We start from the raw sequence: 21,443 nt of genomic DNA on the forward strand, positions 1-21,443 counted from the left end.
TAACTACAATTATTTTAACTTCTGTGACAGGCTGATAGTTTGCATTAACTCGTTTGTGTAATACAAAACACATTTGTTTAAAATAAGCCATAAAATAACATTAATAAATGATTATTGGTGGAGGTGAATTTTGTTTTAGTAAACTGCGTCTGCGCACAAAGAATGCCACGTACGTGTTGACGTGAGTCTGCTGGATACTTCCTGATGCTGGCCCAGGTTCGGTTCACTTAGCTAGGAGGTAGAACATCCGATTTTCACGGTTTGGGGAAACCTGTGAAATACAGCGTGGTCAAGTCGTCTGATTCAGGTGATCGTCTGCGATTAGCTTTATAACAAATCATTGGATCCGACCTCTACACCTAATCTATTTTTGATGCTATGTGGCCATGGGTATAAATCTAGCTACGTCGGTTAGCTTTGGGTGGCTAATCTGTTCGCACACAGCTAACGTGACCTGCAAACATGTTTTCCGAACAATTGTCCATCATTTCTGATGGGGTTTTACATTTGATTCAAATAAATATACTATGAAAGGTAGTGTACACATATTTGCACGGTTTATGGATGCATACGTCACTGGGTTTGGTTAGTGTTGCTAACTTAGCATTTTCATATTTTGTGTCATTCATGTATATATTAAAACAACATGACATCTCTCTGAACTCCTGATCTATAAACTAAAAAGGCTGAGTTGCGTAATTGTTTTGAATATATGGTCACAAAGGATGTCTTGGGAATAGATTTTATTTGCTTCACAGACAGGCTAGGGAGATCCTAGTCATTCATACGCCATTGACACATGACACATTGTTAGGCGTATTCTGTCTCAGTTAATGCTGCTGATGATTGACTCCTACCACTTAATATGTGGGTGTCTTGAGGAGTGATCTTTTTTTTTTTTATTTAGAATTAATGTTACTAACGTTGGATTAGATTGTCTCCAGAATGACATGCTATTGTTAGCATGAAATTCCTAGCATCCTGCTAATTATTCCCTCGGCCATGACAAGGAAACGGCATTTTTCTACTAAAATGTACTCGCTGCAGCTACACCTCTTTCGGGTGTTCCGATAATAATCTTAGTAATTTCTAAAAATGTCATATGTGTGTCCTTTTGTCTGAGTGAAATGTTCGCTGGTGGAGGCCTACATCATATCTATGGCCAAAGTTCATAGCATCTACTGTACAGAGAGATAGATTAGACTTTGCTACTTGACTGTCACGACCTCTTAGCTTTATAACTCTGCCATTTACTAGGTGGTAGAAGAGGACAGACGCACCATGAACGGCCAGCTGGACCTGAGCGGGAAGCTGATCATCAAAGCCCAGTTAGGCGATGACATAAGGCGGATCCCCATCCACAATGAAGACATCACTTACGATGAGCTGGTGCTGATGATGCAGCGAGTCTTTCGAGGCAAGCTGCAAAGTAATGACGAGGTTACAATAAAATACAAGGATGAAGGTAAGTAAAGGTGTATATGTTGGTGTGTTGTATATTTGGATTCATGTATATTTTTTAAAAAGACATATTATTCTACATCAGTTTTGTGAGCTTTTAGTCATGTTATAACAGTATTCCCTCATCATTAGCTTAATCAGTGTTGTGTTTTGTTTGAGTCATGCTATTATGTTATTGTGTTATTACTTAGAGTCCTCAGGTGTCTGTTTTCTTAGTCCTAGTACTTGTCCTGCTTTCATGTTATATTAGATAAACCATAAATACAAGTGTGTCGTAGCATCATGGGCATTCATTGGTGGAAGTCAAATGAGAGTTCTTAAACACATAAGATAGACTGCAAGACCTTTAGTATCTCGTGAATATTACATTTCTGTGAGTCACAAACAGACAGAGTGTGTTCTCAGCAGCTGACCAAAAGCACAGGAACGCACACAGGTCAGGTAAATGAGTGTAGTTGTGTATACATTTAAATGAAACAATGTCAGTGAAAATGCTTGCCACAGTGAAATGCCACTGTGAAGAGGCAAGGCTTATCAATGCCCTTTTTTTTTTTTTTTTTTTTTTTTTAATTAATCAATGATCCCATTTCTATTACTAAGCAGTTTAAGATGACTTTTGCATTTTACAATAAACTAACAAAATCTAAAATCTATTAATGTATATTATAGTTAATTACCGTGTACTAGGAAAAAAGCCTGCAATGTCTCCTTTTAAATTAATCAAAAAATTTATAAACTAAAAAAGGCTTATTGTCACCCATAACGGTATTGTGTTTCTTTTTGTTTCTTCAGATGATGACCTCATTACCATCTTTGACAGTTCAGACCTTACTTTTGCTATCCAGTGTAGTAGAATACTAAAACTGACATTGTTTGGTAAGTGTGGTGTAATATGTTTTGTTTTTTTTGTTTTTTGTTTTTTTTTTTCAAAAATTTGATGCATGTTGTGATTGTTCATTTGCCTATTTTCGCCACTTGGGGGCAGTGTTGAGTTGCAATACGCCTCACGTTTTCTCGCTGCTCTTTGAGGAAATTGAATTGTTATTAGTTCGTGGTACACCAGACCTCAACAAGGTCTTTGAACTCTTAATACTAGAATTTTCTGAAAGTTTCTGAAAAAAAAAAAAAGAATGGAACATTTTCTACCTACCTTGTCTTTTCACAACCAAATTTTACCTAAAAATGTTTATTTCTGTATAAAGTAACAAATACATTTTTACTGTCATACTTTTTTTCTAGTAAATGGTCAACCACGACCTTTGGAATCAAGTCAGGTGAAGTATCTACGCCGGGAACTAATTGAACTTAGAAATAAAGTCAATACCCTTTTGGACAGCCTGGAACCTCCAGCAGAGCCCGGTCTGACTCCAGCTGCTCCAGACAGTGGTGAGAGTGCTTTACTTGGTACTCTTTTGAACTCAAATGTAGTTTTTTCAGAATGGCTTTGTATTTTTTGTAGACACTGATTCTTACGAGTCAAAAGAGGATGATTATTTTCAAATTAGGTTTTTGTAAATCTTTTTCTCTTTGTAGAAACAGTAGATGGTCGTGAAGGCAAAGTGGTAGTGGCTGACCCCTCAGTTAAACACGCCACTCCAGTGAGTGCGGCCAGCATGTCAGCCTTTGACCCACTAAAAAACCAAGATGAAGTCAACAAGAATGTCATCTCAGCTTTTGGCCTGAGTGAAGATCAGGCTCCTGGTAAGAATGCTGTCCATACACAATAATATACATGATGCTGCAGCCATTTGTTAAATTTATATATTTTTTTATTTGTAGCTCCTCCACCAGTTGCCACAGAAGAGCGCTCAGGAACACCTGACAGTATCGCCTCTTCCTCATCTGCAGTTCAGCAGCCAGGAGTACCACCCCAACCACAACCTCCTTATCCTGGAGTACAAGCGCCCCCGGCTGGCATAGATGGTGTGTAAAAATACAATTCCATTTTTAGAAGAATAATAGCATCTTTGAAGCAGAAGAACATTCATATTTTTGCACTTTGTTCAACATTTCCCGTGTTATTAATTTTGCATGTTAATTCTAGCATGCTACAGTGCCAAAAGAAGTAGTCAAGGAGGAACATTAGTTTATTCCTCACCTATTTATTTATTTGTATTTATTATTTATTTATTATTATAATCAAGGTTGAACTATTGCACATATATTTCTTTTTTCTTTTTTTTTTAAGCACTAGATGCACCAATACAGCATCTTTTAGTTCTCTGATGAAGCTATTTTGGAACAGCTTTGTGTAAAGAAAGTGCTAATTTTATGTAACTCATACCATTATTGGTATAAGTAGCCTATAAATGTCCACTATCATGTGCCCCTAATAAACACCACAATATCCTCTCAAAGTGCTTTTAATGTAGGAAATGGCTCCTACTTCAGTGTGTACTTAATATTGTAACAAGTGATTTTTGTGTTCTACCTTCGCTGGGATATAGTTGGGTATTTGTTCATACAATGTGTAACTGTTTTCAGTGCACAGGTTGTGTTTTCCATAATGCTGATGTTACTAAAAGTGGAAAACAAACTGTAGTTTCAGAATGTCCAGAGAAACCAGTAGACCTTGGAGTGTCCCTCTCGTTATACCCAAGGACTTTGCTTGTTATTTGTTGTCAAGTGTGTTTATTCGTCAGGCAAGACCTGGGACTTGTTAACACAGGTGGCTGCTTTGCCAAGTCTTGTGTTTTGCTCATTAGTGTATTCAGTGGAAAAGTTTTCCTAATTTTGAACTGTGCTCATATTTCATAATCATAATAGACACCAAAATTCAGTATATCAATCCTATGTATGTTTGATTTGATAAATTGTATAATTTATTTATTTTTATTTTTTTTATTTTTAGGGCAAGTTTACCAGCAGTACCAGGCTCCTGGGGGGTACCCCCCTCCACAACCAGGTGCCCCACCTCAACAGTATGGTATGCAATATCCTGGTAAGAGCATGCTTTATTCATCATATAGAATGCTAAACAAATAATTAGAAGTTTCACTCTGTGCTACTTGGTATGGCTGTTAAAGTTTTTTTGTTCCTTTTCCTGATTATTCATAACTATCCATGCAGTTCTACTTTTGGATGGAGATTGTGAATGCTTTTATTGAATGTGACAGTCTTTATTTGTCTAGTTAACTGGAATCTTTCCCTCTCAGCAGGATACAGCCCTCAGCCTGGCGCGCCCCAGCCTGGCCCACCACAGCCTCCACAGCAGCAGTTTCAGAACTACGCCCCTCCCTCATCCCAGGCCCCTGTCTCTGGTCCAGCCCCGACCCCAGGATTTCAGGGCGGGCAGCAGCCACCTCATTCAGCTCAGGGACCACAGCAGTATCCACCAGGATCCTTCCCCGCTCAAAACTATACCTCTCAAGCTGCACAACCTGCCAACTACAGCCTGCCCCCCAGCTCCCAGCCTGGTCCAGGGTACCAGCCACGCCCAGCATACACCCCTCCTCCAGGCAACACCCCTCCGCCAGGAGCTGCTAACCCCTATGCCCGCAACCGCCCCCCTTATGGCCAAGGCTACACTCAGCCTGGCCCCGGATACCGATAAAAACGTCAAACCACTGTTTGATCTCTGTGTCCCATGCCCCCTCTTCTGTGTGACTCCAGCTGGAGTAGGTCAGGATTCCTGGTTTACTGCTCTGTCCTCTAATTGAAAAAATATCCAGACATGACAAGCAAATCTTCCCCATCTGATGGTTGGTGTTTGTATGTTGTCTTAAGATGCCACTCTGTCCTTGCCCTTATGTACAACATTTTTATTTGTTTTCTGTTTTGATTTATTCTTTGTCTGAATCCTCTTGTATCTGTCATAATGTAAACAGTTTGTAAGCACACACCTGGAAGACCAAAACAGGCTGTTGCCCCAGTAACAACTCATTGGGTGGTTTGGATGAGCATCAACATCTGAACAAAATAGTTTAATCTAGACTTAGATACAACCTAAATGAAATGTTACAGCCTTTTATGTTGTTGTTTCTGTTTCCTTTAAGATTTTATTATCACCATGTCGGTATTAATGAAACTGCCCATGTTGGGAACACTAGTAATGGCAAAGTGGCCAAAAAGGCTTTCTTTGTTTAGTTAAATCACACCCTAAGGCTTGCAACTGCTTTATCTTATCATTGGTTTTTACTAATATATCAACACAAATTATACCTTCGAGTGAGATTAGTGGTTTGTATAAACTGTATGTAAAAAGTGTAACTTTTTCTGGAACCTAATAAATGATTGAAACCCATTTATAGTACATTTGTACTTTGTTTAGAAAGCAGTCCTGCTTGTCCTGCTCATGCTTTCTGGGTTCATGTCTGCGTGTTAGGTTTGGCTTCTATCTGCCCTTTCTTCCCAAGCCGGATTTGGAAAAAGTGTGGTAATGCCGGTATTTTGTTTTCCCTTCTTCTGGGCTGTGGTTAGCTGGGAAGTGTGCCATGGGAGTGTATGGTTGGTTTTTCACGTCAGTCTGCCTTGTTAAGTGAGAGGAATTGAATGTAAATATTATAATACATGTTATTTTTATGTTTCTATTGGCATAAAAAATGTATATTGGGGCCAATTTACAATGTTGCAGAAAAAAACTCCCAATTGCACCACAATTTTACAGTAATCTTATTGGCATTTTATTTGAAAAAAATGCTAAACTATATACATTTTGCAGTGTAAATAAAAATATTTTACAGTTTTTAAACCAATATTTTAATACAGTATATTCCACCACACAGTAGCCTATCCTTTTACTCAATATACATAGTAATGGTCAAAAACTGCAATCATAGTGACTTCAGTCATGGCCAGTAAAGAACAGTTGGCTTGATTAAGAGTTATAAGAATTTATTGCATATATTAATGCTGCAATATTATAGTTTGCGTTTTTATTTGTCTACCAAACAAGACCTTTGTAAAGAAAAAAAGCCCAAAATGTACAACATTTTTATAACACCACACAAACTTCTCAAATTAGATTTTTTTTTTTTTTTTTTACAAAACATCCTTTTTTATTTTAGAAATGCAGAAACTTAAGCGTGTACTAAGTAGTACAGAATAGTCTCTAACAATCCATTGATAAATAATATTATACAAGTTATTACATTTTGGGAGCCAGCTTCCCAAAGTTCTGTCTGATTATATTCAGCTTTTCTTATCACACAAACTACTGTCCACTGAGACATGTTTGATAAATAGATAATACTAATATTACAATTACACACAACTGAGTTCCCAATGGGATCCAAACGTTCCCATTGGAATTGAAAGCCTCTGCACAGGCCCACTGACTGTCCATGTTTAAGAGGCCCAGCACCTTCAAGCAGAACAAATGTGTTTGGCCAAAATGTTGAGGTAAAGGTCTTCATGCTTTTACCACTTTCCAGGTATGGGTGTACCACACTCGTACCAGCCCACGTAAGTGACGTGAGATTTTCCTCCAATCTCTCCAAAGTGTACAGGTTCTTGTCGCAAAGCTCTGAAAAACCCTGGTAAAAATAAATATACAACAATCAATGTGGTTTTCAGTTGTTTATCACAGTCATTAACTTGAAGCAGTTGGTTAATATTTTACCTTGTCGGCTTGGTAGCTGTTCAGCAAACAATTGTGTTCCTGTTCGTCCGTCCAAGAAGGAGTCAACAAACTGACAATGGTCCTCACCAAATCCAGTCTGGTCACCAATGTTATAAAATTTTCCTAAAAAAATGACAAAATGAATAGATGACTACAAATGTATAATATATAAGTAACATTACTGAGTCTCTTCATGCCATTTGGCCATTTACCATTGAGCGAGTCACTTAGATAGATCTTGTATCTCAAAGAGTTGCAGAGCTGGATGCCTACAAACTTTCTGTACCAAGTTCTCTTCACATATTGTTTTCCATTGCATTCAGAGTATGCATCAGCTTTAAATGGAAATTGAGTCCAAATGGCATCTTTGCCTTTAGGAAAATTAAGCGAAACATTTTAATTATAGTTAATTCAAGTAAGATAAAAAATAAAATAAAAATTAAAAATCTGTACCTGCTACATATTCACTCACACGTGGGTCCGCTGAAACACGAGAATATGAGTTGTTAATTATCATCACAATAATGGCAAAGGTGTAAGTAAGGCACAAAAAGAACTGCAACTATGTTGTATATTTTCAAAAAATAAAGTTGTAGTTGAGTCATTTAATAGAATTATTTAATTATTTAATCAAAGCATACCTGATTCTGTGCTAAAAGACACAGGGTCACTGGATGGTCCTGTTCCTAGCTCATTCTTTGGTGTTACTTTGAACTCATAACTGAAAGAGGACACAAAAGCATTGTAAATAACTTGTTTATTTAGCCAGTGCGCATGCACATTGGTGTATGGGGCGGGCTCCCTCGCAAACACAAATATGATGGTTATTCCACGTGCTGTTTTCAGATGTTCTGGCAAAAGCAGGATTCAGAACCATCCCACTGAGGGTTCAACTCCAGATGCTAATTAAAACCTCTGTATCCAGGCCCAGGATTCCACTCCACCCAGGCCTTCTCACTGTTTGATGTATGTGCTCAGTTTGACACAAATAGGGTGTTTTTAAATTCATGTCCGGAAAGGGAATAGAATGTTTGACATAAAATATTATTTTGCTAAAACACGCAATTTGCAGCACATCATCACTAGTCCAGATACATAAAACTGCCTGGCTCTGGTCTATCAGCTTTTACCTGCTCTCTGGCTTCAGATTCTCCACAGCTGTATGTGTCTGGTTAGTAGTCAGCACAGAGACTTCTTCTCCATTTGGGCCTTTAGTAGTTGATACAACCTCATACTCTACAGAAAATGAAAAATAACTTAAGACATGTAGCGATTATAAATAAAATGCATTAGATAGTACCTCTTGTTTCATTGTCAGACTTCTCCCAGTCCAGGATGACAAAAGATGGACAGCCCTCCACTGTGACCACAGTGAGATTAGAGGGTGGGGTTTTGGGGGGCCCAGTGACACTGATGTCATTTCCCTCCTCGTCTGGGAAATAAGCCATTGAGGATGTGATGGAGCAGGGCTCATCTGGCTTTTTGTCCGTCTTGTAGATCACATGAGGAGCTGTCGGGTTTGAAAAGGTTAACTCAGCATTGCAAAAGTGCTTTCAGTGACACTTTTCTTACTCATTACTACTTACCAACAAACCGTTTTTTGCCCATTATGTCCACGTCTGATGCAGGTAGAGGTCTGAATATAGACGAATTCTCACTGACGTCAAAGCGACTGCCTGCAGATACAACAGAGAGGTGATAAGGTTTGTGAGATGTGCCAGCAGCCCCTGGCAGGGCGTTGTGTCCATGGTTTTACAGCCCTGGCTGCTGTTACTGACCAGGTCTGCAACTGATTTGATCTGGCCCTCTTTTATATTATATATCTCTACGTTATTTTATTTTCACCTGTTAATTTAATATTTAATTTAATTTTAATTTAAACCAATTAACATATTCCAGTCTTAGATCACCCCCACACTCTAATGTATCCAAATTCAAATAATCAGAAAACTCGTCCTCACAGTAATCTATATCAGAGAGCTATAGAGAAATCTATGTTTGTCCTACTGTTTACTGCTGGGGCAGAGGTGGTTGTATGCTGCCTGCGCTCTGGCTTAGGCTTGGCTGTAACCTGGGGGAATGGCTTCAAGATGGACTCCTTGTCTCCTTGCTTCAGATCCATGGGTTTATCTGAGGACAGTGAGAAGTAGGAACAGAATCATCATCTGACTCACAGTTGTACATAGAGCTCCATCTGCTCTGGCCATCCTCACTGAGCAACCCAATGGCCTTTTCCTGGCGCCTGAAAGATCAGAGATGGCTTGTGCAATAGCTCCTGTGCTCTTTAAAGGAAGGAGAGATGTGCCAGAATACACCAAGAATGCCCAGAAACACACTCAGTAGGAGAGACAAAAGCGTACGCCAAAAATGACATTGGTGCAAAGCTGCCATTTTAATGTCCCTCTGTTAAACTCTTTAGCATTGCTCTTTGCTTTGGTAATGGAGGTACCTGCCGATCACATAATAGATAAGCAATGCTCCAAGGCCAAAAGCCACATTCAAATTTCTGATCAGTTGCTTGCTCTTAGCCTGTGGAGGTTTACTGTGATATAGAAAGAAAGAAAAACAGGAGTTCAATAGACATGTTGCTCACTTGTGTCTAATTATACTAAGATGGCCATGATCAACTGCAGCAGCATAGTGCAAAAACAATCAAGTCTAAAATTACACAAATATTATGATCACAGTGCACCAATCATGTTTAGTGACAGGATTAGAGATCTCATCAGATCTTGAACCTAAATAATTTAATGTTCACTATTGTTTCTTCATTTGATGGTGACTGATCTTATATTACTAAACAAGTATGTTTTCAGATATGGAATATCTCATTAAAGCTGCAGTCTCAAGCATGTTACCCACAAACTGTACAGTACAAGCACCAACTTCTCTCACCATGATCACTAGGCTTCCCAACCAGATTGGTTTTCTTGTTGACTGAAGAGGATGGCTGCAGAACAGCTGAAAAAGAAGAACCTTTTTAGGAATTACTGAAAAAAAGCCGTTGTTAATGAAGAATGGACAAAAAGTGATGGTGAGCAGTGCAAAAGCCATGGATGCTGTGATTAAAAAAAATAAAAAAAACTTTAAATATAAACAGGATACAAAACACAAAGTGCACAAAAGCCAAGCAATGAAACTGTCATAGTCTGAACCTCTGTATGACAGATGGTAATCTAAAAGGCTGTTGGATATCTGTGCAACTTAAAACACACTTGATTAATGAATAGTGGTAATAAATCTAATGTTCTTAAACAAACACTGCATTAACACCACATAGGAATTAGGGAGAGTAAGGGAGGCTTGACACATGACATTTCCTCTCCATCCTCCCAGCACTAAGCCCGAAGTTGTCTGGATGTAAATCGTTTGCTCTTCATCACCATCTTATCTCCACGTTTTATTAACAGTCTGTGTGTTACCACAGTGTGTAATTTACTTCACAATCTGCGTCAAGTCTAAAACACCTCAAAAACATTTGTTTTGGCTCTGAATCCATCTCTCAGTGCTGTGTGGCTGACCTCCCCCTGTTCGACATAAATTAAGGACTTTGGCACAGAAACGCAAGTTGAAGTTACGTGACAAACCTCAGCCAACATCTGTAGAAAGAAAAACATGCATTCTAGAAATGTTTCTGCCTCACATGATCAGCTAATGACCAACATGTGTTCACCAAGTATGGTTCACTACATCAAAATACAGTCTTTCAAAAGTCATACTGGGACAGTATGTTTTTATCTTGTGTATCTTCTGTATACAATATATGCATACACTACTTCTTAACCTAGGGATGCTTCAACACTGATAGTCATCATCATAGACAACACTGACTGACAATATTGAATTTCAACTATAATTTGCAACCAAATCCATCCAACCTGCAGACATTTTTACCATCACAGCTTTATGCTCTATTGTTTATTGTTTTATTAGCAATGCATGGTTTCGCCAAGCTTAATTTTCTGTAGAGTTGCTTCCATAGAGCCTTGCGACTCTTTGAAGACCTCTGAAACTGTCCAAGTTTCCAGAAATAACACACACCAGCTGTGACATGGGACTGAAGCACGAGCACCCGACTCCAAAGAGGGAGCGAACAGTGTCAACATTAATAACACACTGTACGCGGTCCAGACGTGGGCTTCAATTGCTACTTCAGATTGAGTTGATTACTCTAATTAAAAAAGCCAGTCTGGACTAAAAATAATATAGCTTTCTAAAAATCACATTCAACTTTGACCAAAACCAGACTAAACATAATTCAATCAAAATTTCCCATTAGAGGTGCATATTATGTGCTAATACACCATAGACACTACATGGAAGTGATGAAAAGGAATCTACAGATGGCTTCAATCCCAGTCAAGCACAAGCCACTGGGAATACACATAATGGACAACACAGACCATGACCAAAATGTCACGCGGACAAACACAGAGCGAATCGACAGAGGAGCTCAAAGCACAGACCAGTGCAGCTGTGTTGGACACGACATAATGGTGCCGTTGAGGTTAGTGCGTGAGGAGATTGAGCAGCAGTTATCTTGGTTGGTCTTTACCAGGTTTCTCTTTGGGCCACACTGCAGGTTTAGGGAGCACATTGCCCCTATGATGCACCCCACCAGCTGTTGGAGGGAAAAAAGTTTGTTATAAAAATCCACTTGGAACAAAGTCAGAAAAGAAAGGTGCAATCAGTTACTGTCTCTTGGAGGAATAACATCTGGGTGTACAATGACACTTAACACACACATAGTTTTCACTTATTCTCAACAACTAAGAGCTTTTTGGATATTCCGTGTGCGCAGTGCTTTTTCATAGTTGGTGTAAAATGTGTTCCTGGACAGAACTATGAGTTAACTAGCCAACCTTAGGTGCTATAAATCATGTTAACAATCCTAATCCATAGAGCAAATATGGGAGGAAAATGAGAACAAAAGACAAAGGAATGGGAAACCGCAGGCATTCAAATAAGTTGTGCACTCATTTTCTTCCTGTAAAAGAATAGTGTTGTAACTAGAGCAACCCTTGAGAAGAGAAATAATTAAAATAAATGTGAGAGATTACCCCCAGGTGTGTTGGAGGAGTGGAAAGTCTTGGCCTGAGATAATGGTTTGTCACCAGTGCGAGAGGGGTTAGGTGCAACACGACCAGACGGAGGAACTGTAGATGAGCTAGTGGAAGAATGAACCCCATCGCCAGTGGATGGTTTACGGCTGCCAGTACCTACATGAAAAAAGTTCATTGGGAAGGTTAGGAGGGACTTTTTCAGCATAACGGCTCTGACCTGGATTGAACAAAATGCAGGATGACAAGTTAAGATGAAGGAATGGAATGATAGGCTGGAAAAAACAAGCTGCCAAACAAGATACAAGCAGTGGAGGTGAATGGTGGCGATGATTTGTAATGGGTACACATGAAAATGGGGGAAGCGGTGGACAACCATGAAGTGTTACTCAGACTGGCAGTAGCACTTCTCACTGGGTTGTAGGTGACTGACAAAACAGACATGGCAATGGGACAAACTTATGATGTTTACCCCGATGGCTACTACTGGTCTTCTCTGTAGCCAGAGCAGGTGTTTGCAGGGGCTTACCCTCTTCTGGAGGACTAGGAGCTGTGTAAGAGAAAACTTACTGTATATTTTGTTGTACAGTAACGTTGAGATAGTTGTATAAATCTCTCTACTTTTAAAAGAGGCACAATGCTGTGTTTCAATTGTCACAGTATAAAAAATGTCTTGCTAAATTTGAAATACACTTACCTATACCTAAAAATACAGGGAAAACATTTTCCATGTTGTATATGATATTTGAAAATACCTAAGTAACTATCATGAATAATAGAATATGCCTCTTTTAAAGGATGCACCTAAGTGGTATTTTGGACGTTTACCAGTGGGACGAGCATGCTTAGCGAGAGCAGGGTCAGTGCTGGCCTGAGGCTGGCGCCTGGGATGAGGTTGGGGGTTTGGCAGTCTCTTGCGATGTGTTGTGCCTTTGGGCAGGACCTTGGGCGGGGCCTGTGTCTTTAATGAGGATGGGATGCTCTGTACTTTGGATGTGAGCATTGTCTTTAAGGTTATTGTGGACTTGGTCTCAGATTGGAGATTGGTCTTTGGTGCAGCCGAGGTCTTTGGTGGAGTTGTCTGTGCTTTTGGTTTTGGTGTGGGAGGAGAGACTGCAGCTGGCAGCTTGGTTGTGAATGCTGGAGGGTAAGGCTGCAGTGTTGTTTTAATCTCAGGTTTTTGAAAAGGAGAAGTTTTGAAGTAATAACTTTGGGTTGCTGACAGATTTTTTGGTATGTGTGGTTGAATCTTGGCTGGTTTAGGAATCTTGGGATTAAGTTCTTGAACATTTTTCATTGGCTGGCGAGGCAATATGAAACTGATGACATCTTCTCGTCCTGTGTTTTGTTGAAAAAGAGAGATATTATCAAACATAAAACAACTACTCTTATTCTTAGAAAAATAGCAGGTCAGAACAGCCGGTAAACTAGAATTAGAACTAAGTCTCCTAATCATCTGAGGAGCATGTACTCCAGAGCACATATGTTATGCAATAGCATTTACTGAGCCTTTGTCTGAGAGGGTCTCAATATTCAAAGGCAGACAGTCCAGATGGAAGCATTTGAATGTAACAACCATGTTACTGCCAACAGACACAACTACAGGTCAAGGATGGCTTTGAGTGATGGGCATTGAAAATCCATCGGTTTTACTTGTAGGATAACAGTGGCTCATTATTATTTGCTTCAAGACTTTGGTCAAACTGTTCAAAGAAAAGCTAGAAGAAAGAAGAGTAAGAAGAGGACACAATGTTTAAGGCAAAGTATCTGGATCTTCTTGAACCTGAAAAAAAAAAAAACTAAATGTAAAATGACTGGTCCATGCAGCCTTGTCATGCAGACTTTACACTGCACTGCACTGAAAGCACAAGCATTTGGTAACTGTGTGATTTTCAGTAGGACTGCACAACTTCTTAAGAGAGAGCCCTGAACTGAATGAGGAAAGAATGAGATAATAAAATACACATGATACTGAACAGATATTAAAAGCATTATACACACATAATTGGGTGTATAATGAAATGTTACAGTGAATAGGAACAAGCCAACTTAACACACAAATTTGACCATAATGTTCCATCCTCTGATATTTCAAACCATCAAACACATATGCCATGCAGCCAAGGTCACCTACCTCATAACAAACTAACAAAGTGCCAACTCCATCATCGTTTCCACAGAGAGGGCCTAACTGCTGGACTCACAACATGCTACTGAGCATGCAGCAATTACACAGGCCATTTTAAAGCACCAACTTTATTCCACAGTATCTGGCAAAAGCATTGCTAAAGCCATGAAGCTTTTAGGAAAAGAAACCCATTGGGATTGTCATGGTTTACCAATGGCTGGCTGTTTGGTCACAACAGGGACTGTGGGCCGAAGTGTCAACACAGAATCCTGCCTAGTAGTGGTTGGAGCTGAGAAATATTACTTAAATTAGATTAACAAAGTCCTGGGTAAGATGTTAACATGTCAAGTAAAAAGATAAATAACTGAGACTGTCCATAAAGGAAACAAAAAAGATAGGAAGGCGAGACTTGAACCTGAGGTCAAAAGAGTAATTACCAAGAGTTGTCTTTGGAGCTAGTTTCCGGAAGAGGTCCGACCTGACCTGGGTCTTGTTATGTGAAACTGACAAGGACAAGATGCACAGTTTAAGTCAAAGGTCAACACTTGAGATGCCATCAGAGCCTGCAAGAGAGTTATGTAATCTGTTATGAGAAAACATCCTTTTGTTTTTAATGTATGATATCTTGAGTACCATAATAATGCCTTACATCAATACTGAAGCAAAGTAAATACTTTTGTGTAAAGCTAAAATAATGACTCAAAGTTGTTGTTAATTGATCTCACAGGGAGCATTTAGTCAAGGGTCGATGAAAAGAACTGAAAGAAAAGCATGTAAGCAACAATAAATTATAGTATCATATAAAAGTCCGGCTGCGGTAGTAAATGAGGCGCACCGGACTCCACCACAACTGCTTTTGGCTTACCATGACGGGGCGTGAAGGGGAGGGTGTGTTGGTTGTTGGCGTAAGATTTCTGGTAGGCAACAGACAAGGAAAAGGACAGATTTTAGTATAAATTATTTTATCACCAATGTCATAATTATGTAAACTCTGAACTGTAATGCAGACTTATTTTATGTTAACTGTGTGATTTAAAATTTTGAAGTTTTGCCACTTGAAATGTTCTTTATTTCTTTATCTGTAAAAATAATTACCTGACTTGAAATACACAGCTACAAACTTGACAGCAAAACTTATCTATTATCGTATCTATTTTACACATACGCATTTTAATCTCATTGAAACGAGTATAACTTTTCCACATTCTCTTTTGGCTTGGTTGCTGTTTCCATTCAGGAGTTGGATGGGAAAGAATACTCTAAACATCATAAACATAAACTGCTTTGAATACCCACATTATGCCAATATTGTTTATTTTTATATTTATTTAGGAACCTTTAGTAAATATAGCAGTGCTATTTTATGTAAATTTTTGAAGTACTGCAAAAGAAAAAAGTATTGCTTACCACAGGGTTTATGGGTCGTTTGACTGGTTTTCTGACCTGGGTCTTATCTAAAAGCAAAATAAAATACAATTCACCAAAATGAAGTAGATATATAAAATAAATGAACAGTTCCTAATGTATTCAGAGTTTCAGTTCATGAATTTTCCTGGTTAAGGATGACATTTTGGGCACTCTACTCTATTTATTACTATAAACAGAATATTTTTAGGTTCAGCATCCTACCCTCCGATCCCCCGTTGCTGTTGTTGTGGATGACAGGTTTGCTCCAGTGTCCATTGCCTTCCTTAGTGTTGGGCTGAACCCCAAATTCATACACAGTATTGGGCTTGAGGTTGTCAATGACTGTATCACTCGTAGGGCAGGTCTGATAATTCCACTTCCTGTTCCTCTCACGATATCGAACAGTGTAGTATCTGGGCCACAGACATTGGAAAACCACGGTTAAAGCTGCTTGTCTGAATCATCCAGGTGGACCAGAAAAATGGGTCATTACACTATAACGACATTTAGATCAAATTTATATGGGAAAATGTCATTCTTTCTGTAAGCCGAGTGGGTGGACTCTCTCAGCACCTGTTTGCAGTCAGTTCTGGATCTACTATCAGTAACCTGAGATACTTGAGGGAGTCATATATTGTTTGTCCAGTTCTAGCATCTGCACTAATACAATGTTCAAATTGTCTTTCCTTGTTATGACTGTTTTTCTCCTCTACATCACATCTGTGAATAGCATAACATTGTAGCTCACCCATCCTCCAGGCAGTCGTTCATGATGTTGGACTCATAGGGGGTTTTCAGCAGTGTTCCCCAGGACAGGAGTACCGATGTAGGCGTCACAGAGCCAATGACCAAATGAAGTGGCTTTTCCAATTCAACTTTACCTATACAAGAAGTATTTTCAGTATTCCTGCAAAGTCAACATACATTTAGAACGCAATCCTTTATCTTGTACCTGTGCATTGCTTTTTCACATCATTGGCAGGAATTGGCTGAACAGCGATTAGATATTTGGGCTCAGCATCTGAAACCATCATACTTCAACTTAATATGGTTATATGTATATATAAAAGATAAATAGACAGACAGATACATAGATAGTACAAAATACAACAAAACTGAAAGAGGAAACACAGCAGAAATGTCTAAATTTCATCAAATGATTAAATACCCACCACAGACTGTGTATATAAATGAACATGGCTAAACCACTAGGCACTGCGTTCCAAATAGAAAGTGTTCATGGGGGTGCTTCTGGCTCCATCAACTGTTTCCAATTGACTTTACATTGGAAAATTGTCACCCCCCTCTCTCTGTATCTCCTGCAGTGAGCCTCATCATTTTGATCTTAAAATGTTCGTATTAATCTGCACTACATGATCCCGGTGTTTATATTATTACATATTAATACATTATTATACACTATTTTGTATGTAACAGTATATACCTAATATGGACTTGGCTCCAAATTTGCTCCTGCAACTGCTAGCATTGTGAGCTTCATTTGACTGGAGCCAAACACTATGGGTTACGTCACACTCCCTTAATCCACTTATGATCTATGATACCCACACATTCTCAAACTAATATCAATAATAACAACACACATTCCTATACTAATATCAGTTAAAAACAACACAGAGATTAAATCAATTATGAGTGAATATTTCCTACCAAACTCTGTCTCATAGGGCTTTCCATTCTCAGGTAGCTGAATGAACTGTTTGGAGAACATGCTGCTGCCATAGCCCAGGATGTAACCTTCAAGTTTGGTGTCCGGATTGGGACGTAGGAACTTCATGATGATGGTGTCTCCTGTTGCATTGATGCGCACTTTCATGTTTTGTCGTCTCACTGCACAAACACAGAGTGAGTTTTTAGTAGTTAGCATGTAGGTACACTTAGGTCAGACCCGGGTTTGCATCACATCACTCTAAAGGTTTTCCTATTAATTACATTCCCATTTACCATGAAAATATCAGAAATCTAAATTCCCAAATATGGAACCTGATCATTTATATTATTGATCAGGCCCAAGACTATGCTATATTACAACATATGTCTCCATTTGAGCAATTTTAATTTTAGCTGCCCCCCATTTGTACAAAATAATATTGGCATATAGAATATAGTAATGTCATCTGAAACCAACAACAGTTTAAAATATAGAGCTGGAGTACAGGTAAAAATCCTATGGTCGTCAATGCAAATGAGAAGGTGTTCTCAATTGACTTACCTGGTAAAATATTGAATAAATAAATAAATAAGATGGTAGAATTGCTGTTAAACTACAGATGTTTGTACCTCATTTAAGGTTCATATTATTGTAATCAATGGGCCTACCCATATGAAACAAAAAATAGCACAAGTTCAACATCTTGCCTCTCAGCATAAGTAAACAAAAACATGAAATTGCTTTTACAATAGCATCGAAAACAGTGACATAATTCACCTCCAAAAGATGAATGATTAATTGTTTTCAGTTGAAAGGACTTTAAAACATAAGATTAACATGTCAGATTTGTGAAGCCAATCCCTAGCAAACTAGAGGGTACGGATAGGGTTCAACATTTGTGGATTGTGAAGTTTGTATATTTCTTTCAAAAACAGTGAATCTCTTGTTGACATTTTACTTGAGTGACTGTCTGAATTATTCATGGACTTGACCGCAAATCACTTTTGGATCCAAAATGTAAGAATACACCACAAATATAAGTGTTCCCCATTGGGTCACTGTGGCTTGAGTCAGTTTGTGGCTGGAGTTATAAGGCTATCTCAGAACATCCTGCTTTTCAGGACTGATGCACTTTGCTTGTTATTTATTTATTTTTTAATTGTAAACTTCCTTTGTTTGTGGGTTATATTCTAAACATATGACAAAATAACCACGCATCCAAAAAAGTTCAACCAATCATAATTTTAGTGAAGGGAGCAATGTGTTTATTTGATGGAACTAAGACACTGTAACCAAAATCATGCCAATATATGACTAATCAAGTTTATGGTTCACAATGAATGAAAACTAGTCAGCAAGCAGCCAACAAAAGAAACTACTCCAGCAAAAACAAAAAGTGCTATTTTCTTCATTCCTAATTACCCATACATGGCTGTACAGAACATGGAAACTATTCTACAACCATCGAGTTAATCAACATCTGCAAATTGTGATCCTAGCAGCTGGTCAAGACATGTGACTTTTGACATGGCAGCTGGCGTGAGCACATGGACAACTATAAATCTTCACACACTGTGAAGTTGAACACCGTAATGTTGCAATCATATTTAGCACGAACAAATTAAAGCTTTTTCATAAAATGTTAGTTAAACAGAGTGTCATCTTTTCAACAAACAGAAATTTTGGCTAGTATTGCTCTTCTGTCTCTCCAATAGTTAAAACATCTCACACAAATTGTCTATGTAGGCAAATGATTTCAAACAATGGAAGGGAAAGAAGCTAAAATGAACTAGCAGATTCAGAAAAGCAATTTTTCAAGTTTTACTCATGCAATAGCTATATTGGTATAAGCAGGCAAAGGTGTTCAAGTGGTTTGGTGTACTTATTTTTAACTATTGTTTGAGCAAGTGTGGTCCATTACGCTGTCTTCCCCTTCATTGTATTGCAGTTGTGGCATATATGTTTGCATAACAGACAGATAGCATTATTAAATACAACATGATACTTCAGTGAGATTAAACTTAGAATACATCGAATAACATTTCCATCTATGGTTCTCTGTCACTTTTCCTCTACAGTGGAAATGAGAAATGAACTGAAATTCCAACTTCATCATCAGTGCTGCTCAAAAACTGGACCGTAGCTTGTACTGGGCCTATAGGCTCATTGGTAATGTCCCTGGCTCATTTTTCAGTGTTAAATGAAATAGTGGAACTTTGCTTGAGGACCACTGCCAACAGCTGCCAGATGCCAAAACAGACAAAGTGAACGCGAGGGAAGCCCAGGATTTTCCAGTGAAGAGTTTCCTATCAAAACGCCATTTGTTTTGCTTCCCCTATCAATAATTCCAAGTGGTCCCATCTCCAAAATAGAGAGAGCCCTGAGAATATATGAAACAGTACAAAAAATTGGCAAATTATTTAAAAATCTCAAGCAAGTACAAGCAAATGCTGGCTCTACAGTTCAGGCCATTTGGCCTGCACACTGCTCAGGGCTGTTAAGACTTATCAGTGTTTCCAGTGAATAAAGCTTTAAGAATGGCCCTGGTCACAGTCCCCATAATCAATCACCCACAGCACAGAGGGAAACATTGGAGGTAGAACGAGCCAAAAGTGCTGCTAAGCTGCAAAGTTCATTTGTTTGTTTATGTCCATTTCACCTGAGCACAATGATTAATTATTGGAGGGTATTTTTTCAGGAGTTTGTCAAACTGTGAGTTGATTTATGATTTTCCACATGGCATGTAACCGCACTTAACTGCATCCATATTTTTGTATAAATATTCAATCACTCAAACATGCACAATTCTCAGAGTATAACAACAAATGCAGTTATTTCTCTCTGCACACTTCTAATCTCACAACTGTAAAAGTATAGTCCCCAGACATGGACACAAACTCTTCAAACATCTTTGTCCATTCAAGCAACAGTATCTCTTCAAAAACCTATGAATACCAAAACATCTAATGACATGATGCATAAAAGATGTTTGCTTTTAATGAGTGGACTAGCAGGAGTTGGGCGTAAATCCATCACAACTTTTCAATTAAATGTTCATCTGCCACTCTACTGGAGACAGTAAATAAATCCGAATGGTTACACTAAACAATACCACAACAGTTTTCCATTGCTCTCATTGTGGTGTGCAGTGCTGTGTGTGTATCTCGCACTGGGAGAGAGGAACACCCTTAAACTGAAACACAGAGTTGGCCTGAAGTGCTGATGTTCTTGGATGAAGTGATGAACGGTCCTGGGGGAAAGGGAGGGGGTAAATAGGGTTATCAGCATCACATAGTCCATGGCACAACAACATTAAAGTGTATTATACTGTATGTGTAAAATGGATATTATTTACATTATTAGTTGCTAATAGTAACACAATATCTATGGACACACTCATGGAAATTGGCATTTAACAACTATTTGCTGAAAATAAAATAAAAGTTTTGGTGGAATTTGTTTGGAGGGAAAACCACTGAGTGAGACCACTTGGCTGTACACTCCGCAAACTCTTGTGCCCAAATGAGGCTATAACTCCTCATGTTAGTACAGTATATTGGCCATAACTCTTTATAGACTATGTGACAGACTCCCAACAACACAGACACGCTCTGTTGTGCCTCAGGGACGTGAGTGCTTTTAGACACCTCTGGCAAATTATCCCGCCTAGAGACACAGAACTGAGGAGATGTGGAGAAGAGATTTGGCTCATACACACTGAGAGAAGACAGATGTTCAATGGCTTTTGCTATGACAGTCACCTTCATTTAAAGCAATGAGGTGTGAAAATATTGCATTGACTTTGCCAGGTGAAATAATTCAGGCTTTATTGCTAGGAAATACCGAGTTCCTAGTGGGAGATCACACTAGCCTAAAGTTTTGTTTTGTTTTTTCCTACCATTGCAATACATGACATAGCAATGACAATAAATTATAAACTTTGCTGGTGAAAGGAAAATTGGCTCCTGGGGGCAAATGCAACAATACAGCATATTATTAAGTTAATTCTAGACAAAATGGAACTTCATTAATAATAAAAGTCTTCTTATTTGCACTTAAAAAAGCTAAAACCTATTGCAAAGTTTGAACCTATCTTGAAGCAGATACATTCTATACCATAATCTTCTTTATTCTGGATTGGACCAATTTGATGTA

General features: G+C 38.6%; 2 protein-coding genes across 9 annotated transcripts in view; one reads left to right on the plus strand and one right to left on the minus strand.

Moving 5' to 3' along the window:
- Positions 1 to 170: 170 nt before the first annotated feature.
- Positions 171 to 5,704, plus strand: tfg (trafficking from ER to golgi regulator). 4 transcript variants are annotated; one of them, XM_020936234.2, is made up of 8 exons: positions 171 to 307; positions 1,258 to 1,465; positions 2,254 to 2,337; positions 2,701 to 2,847; positions 2,995 to 3,162; positions 3,241 to 3,384; positions 4,313 to 4,402; positions 4,617 to 5,704. In XM_020936234.2, the coding sequence occupies exons 2-8, from the start codon at positions 1,282 to 1,284 to the stop codon at positions 5,012 to 5,014; spliced, it is 1,215 nt and encodes a 404-aa protein (XP_020791893.1). In that variant the 5' UTR covers positions 171 to 307; positions 1,258 to 1,281; the 3' UTR covers positions 5,015 to 5,704. The 4 variants fall into 4 exon arrangements, with proteins under 4 accessions (XP_020791893.1, XP_020791894.1, XP_020791895.1 ...); XM_020936235.2 differs by having other exon boundaries at positions 4,620 to 5,704; XM_020936236.2 differs by having other exon boundaries at positions 4,313 to 4,387.
- A 376-nt stretch (positions 5,705 to 6,080) lies between these two features.
- Positions 6,081 to 21,443, minus strand: part of LOC110170601 (target of Nesh-SH3) — a 16,823-nt gene continuing 1,460 nt past the window's right edge. The window contains exons 2-22 of one of the 5 annotated variants that reach the window (XM_020936268.2): positions 17,288 to 17,467; positions 16,569 to 16,637; positions 16,365 to 16,497; positions 15,839 to 16,029; positions 15,617 to 15,663; positions 15,075 to 15,123; positions 14,647 to 14,712; positions 12,910 to 13,419; positions 12,554 to 12,631; positions 12,082 to 12,240; positions 11,577 to 11,642; positions 9,917 to 9,982; positions 9,029 to 9,151; positions 8,608 to 8,697; positions 8,322 to 8,531; positions 8,152 to 8,257; positions 7,663 to 7,742; positions 7,475 to 7,504; positions 7,234 to 7,392; positions 7,022 to 7,144; positions 6,081 to 6,935 (exon numbers count right to left, since the gene is read on the minus strand). In XM_020936268.2, the coding sequence (XP_020791927.2) occupies positions 6,820 to 6,935; positions 7,022 to 7,144; positions 7,234 to 7,392; positions 7,475 to 7,504; positions 7,663 to 7,742; positions 8,152 to 8,257; positions 8,322 to 8,531; positions 8,608 to 8,697; positions 9,029 to 9,151; positions 9,917 to 9,982; positions 11,577 to 11,642; positions 12,082 to 12,240; positions 12,554 to 12,631; positions 12,910 to 13,419; positions 14,647 to 14,712; positions 15,075 to 15,123; positions 15,617 to 15,663; positions 15,839 to 16,029; positions 16,365 to 16,497; positions 16,569 to 16,637; positions 17,288 to 17,467 (2,651 nt within the window). In that variant the 3' untranslated portion in view covers positions 6,081 to 6,819. Of the gene's footprint in view, positions 6,936 to 7,021; positions 7,145 to 7,233; positions 7,393 to 7,474; positions 7,505 to 7,662; positions 7,743 to 8,151; positions 8,258 to 8,321; positions 8,532 to 8,607; positions 8,698 to 9,028; positions 9,152 to 9,916; positions 9,983 to 11,576; positions 11,643 to 12,081; positions 12,241 to 12,553; positions 12,632 to 12,909; positions 13,420 to 14,420; positions 14,499 to 14,646; positions 14,713 to 15,074; positions 15,124 to 15,616; positions 15,664 to 15,838; positions 16,030 to 16,364; positions 16,498 to 16,568; positions 16,638 to 17,287; positions 17,468 to 21,443 lie in introns of all 5 variants that reach the window. The other 4 variants (XM_020936269.2, XM_020936270.2, XM_020936272.2 and 1 more) reach the window with 4 other exon arrangements.

Source organism: Boleophthalmus pectinirostris, unplaced genomic scaffold (assembly GCF_026225935.1).
Source record: "Boleophthalmus pectinirostris isolate CB_2022bp ecotype Guang Dong unplaced genomic scaffold, ASM2622593v1 HiC_scaffold_1, whole genome shotgun sequence".
Taxonomy (NCBI): Eukaryota; Metazoa; Chordata; class Actinopteri; order Gobiiformes; family Gobiidae; genus Boleophthalmus; species Boleophthalmus pectinirostris.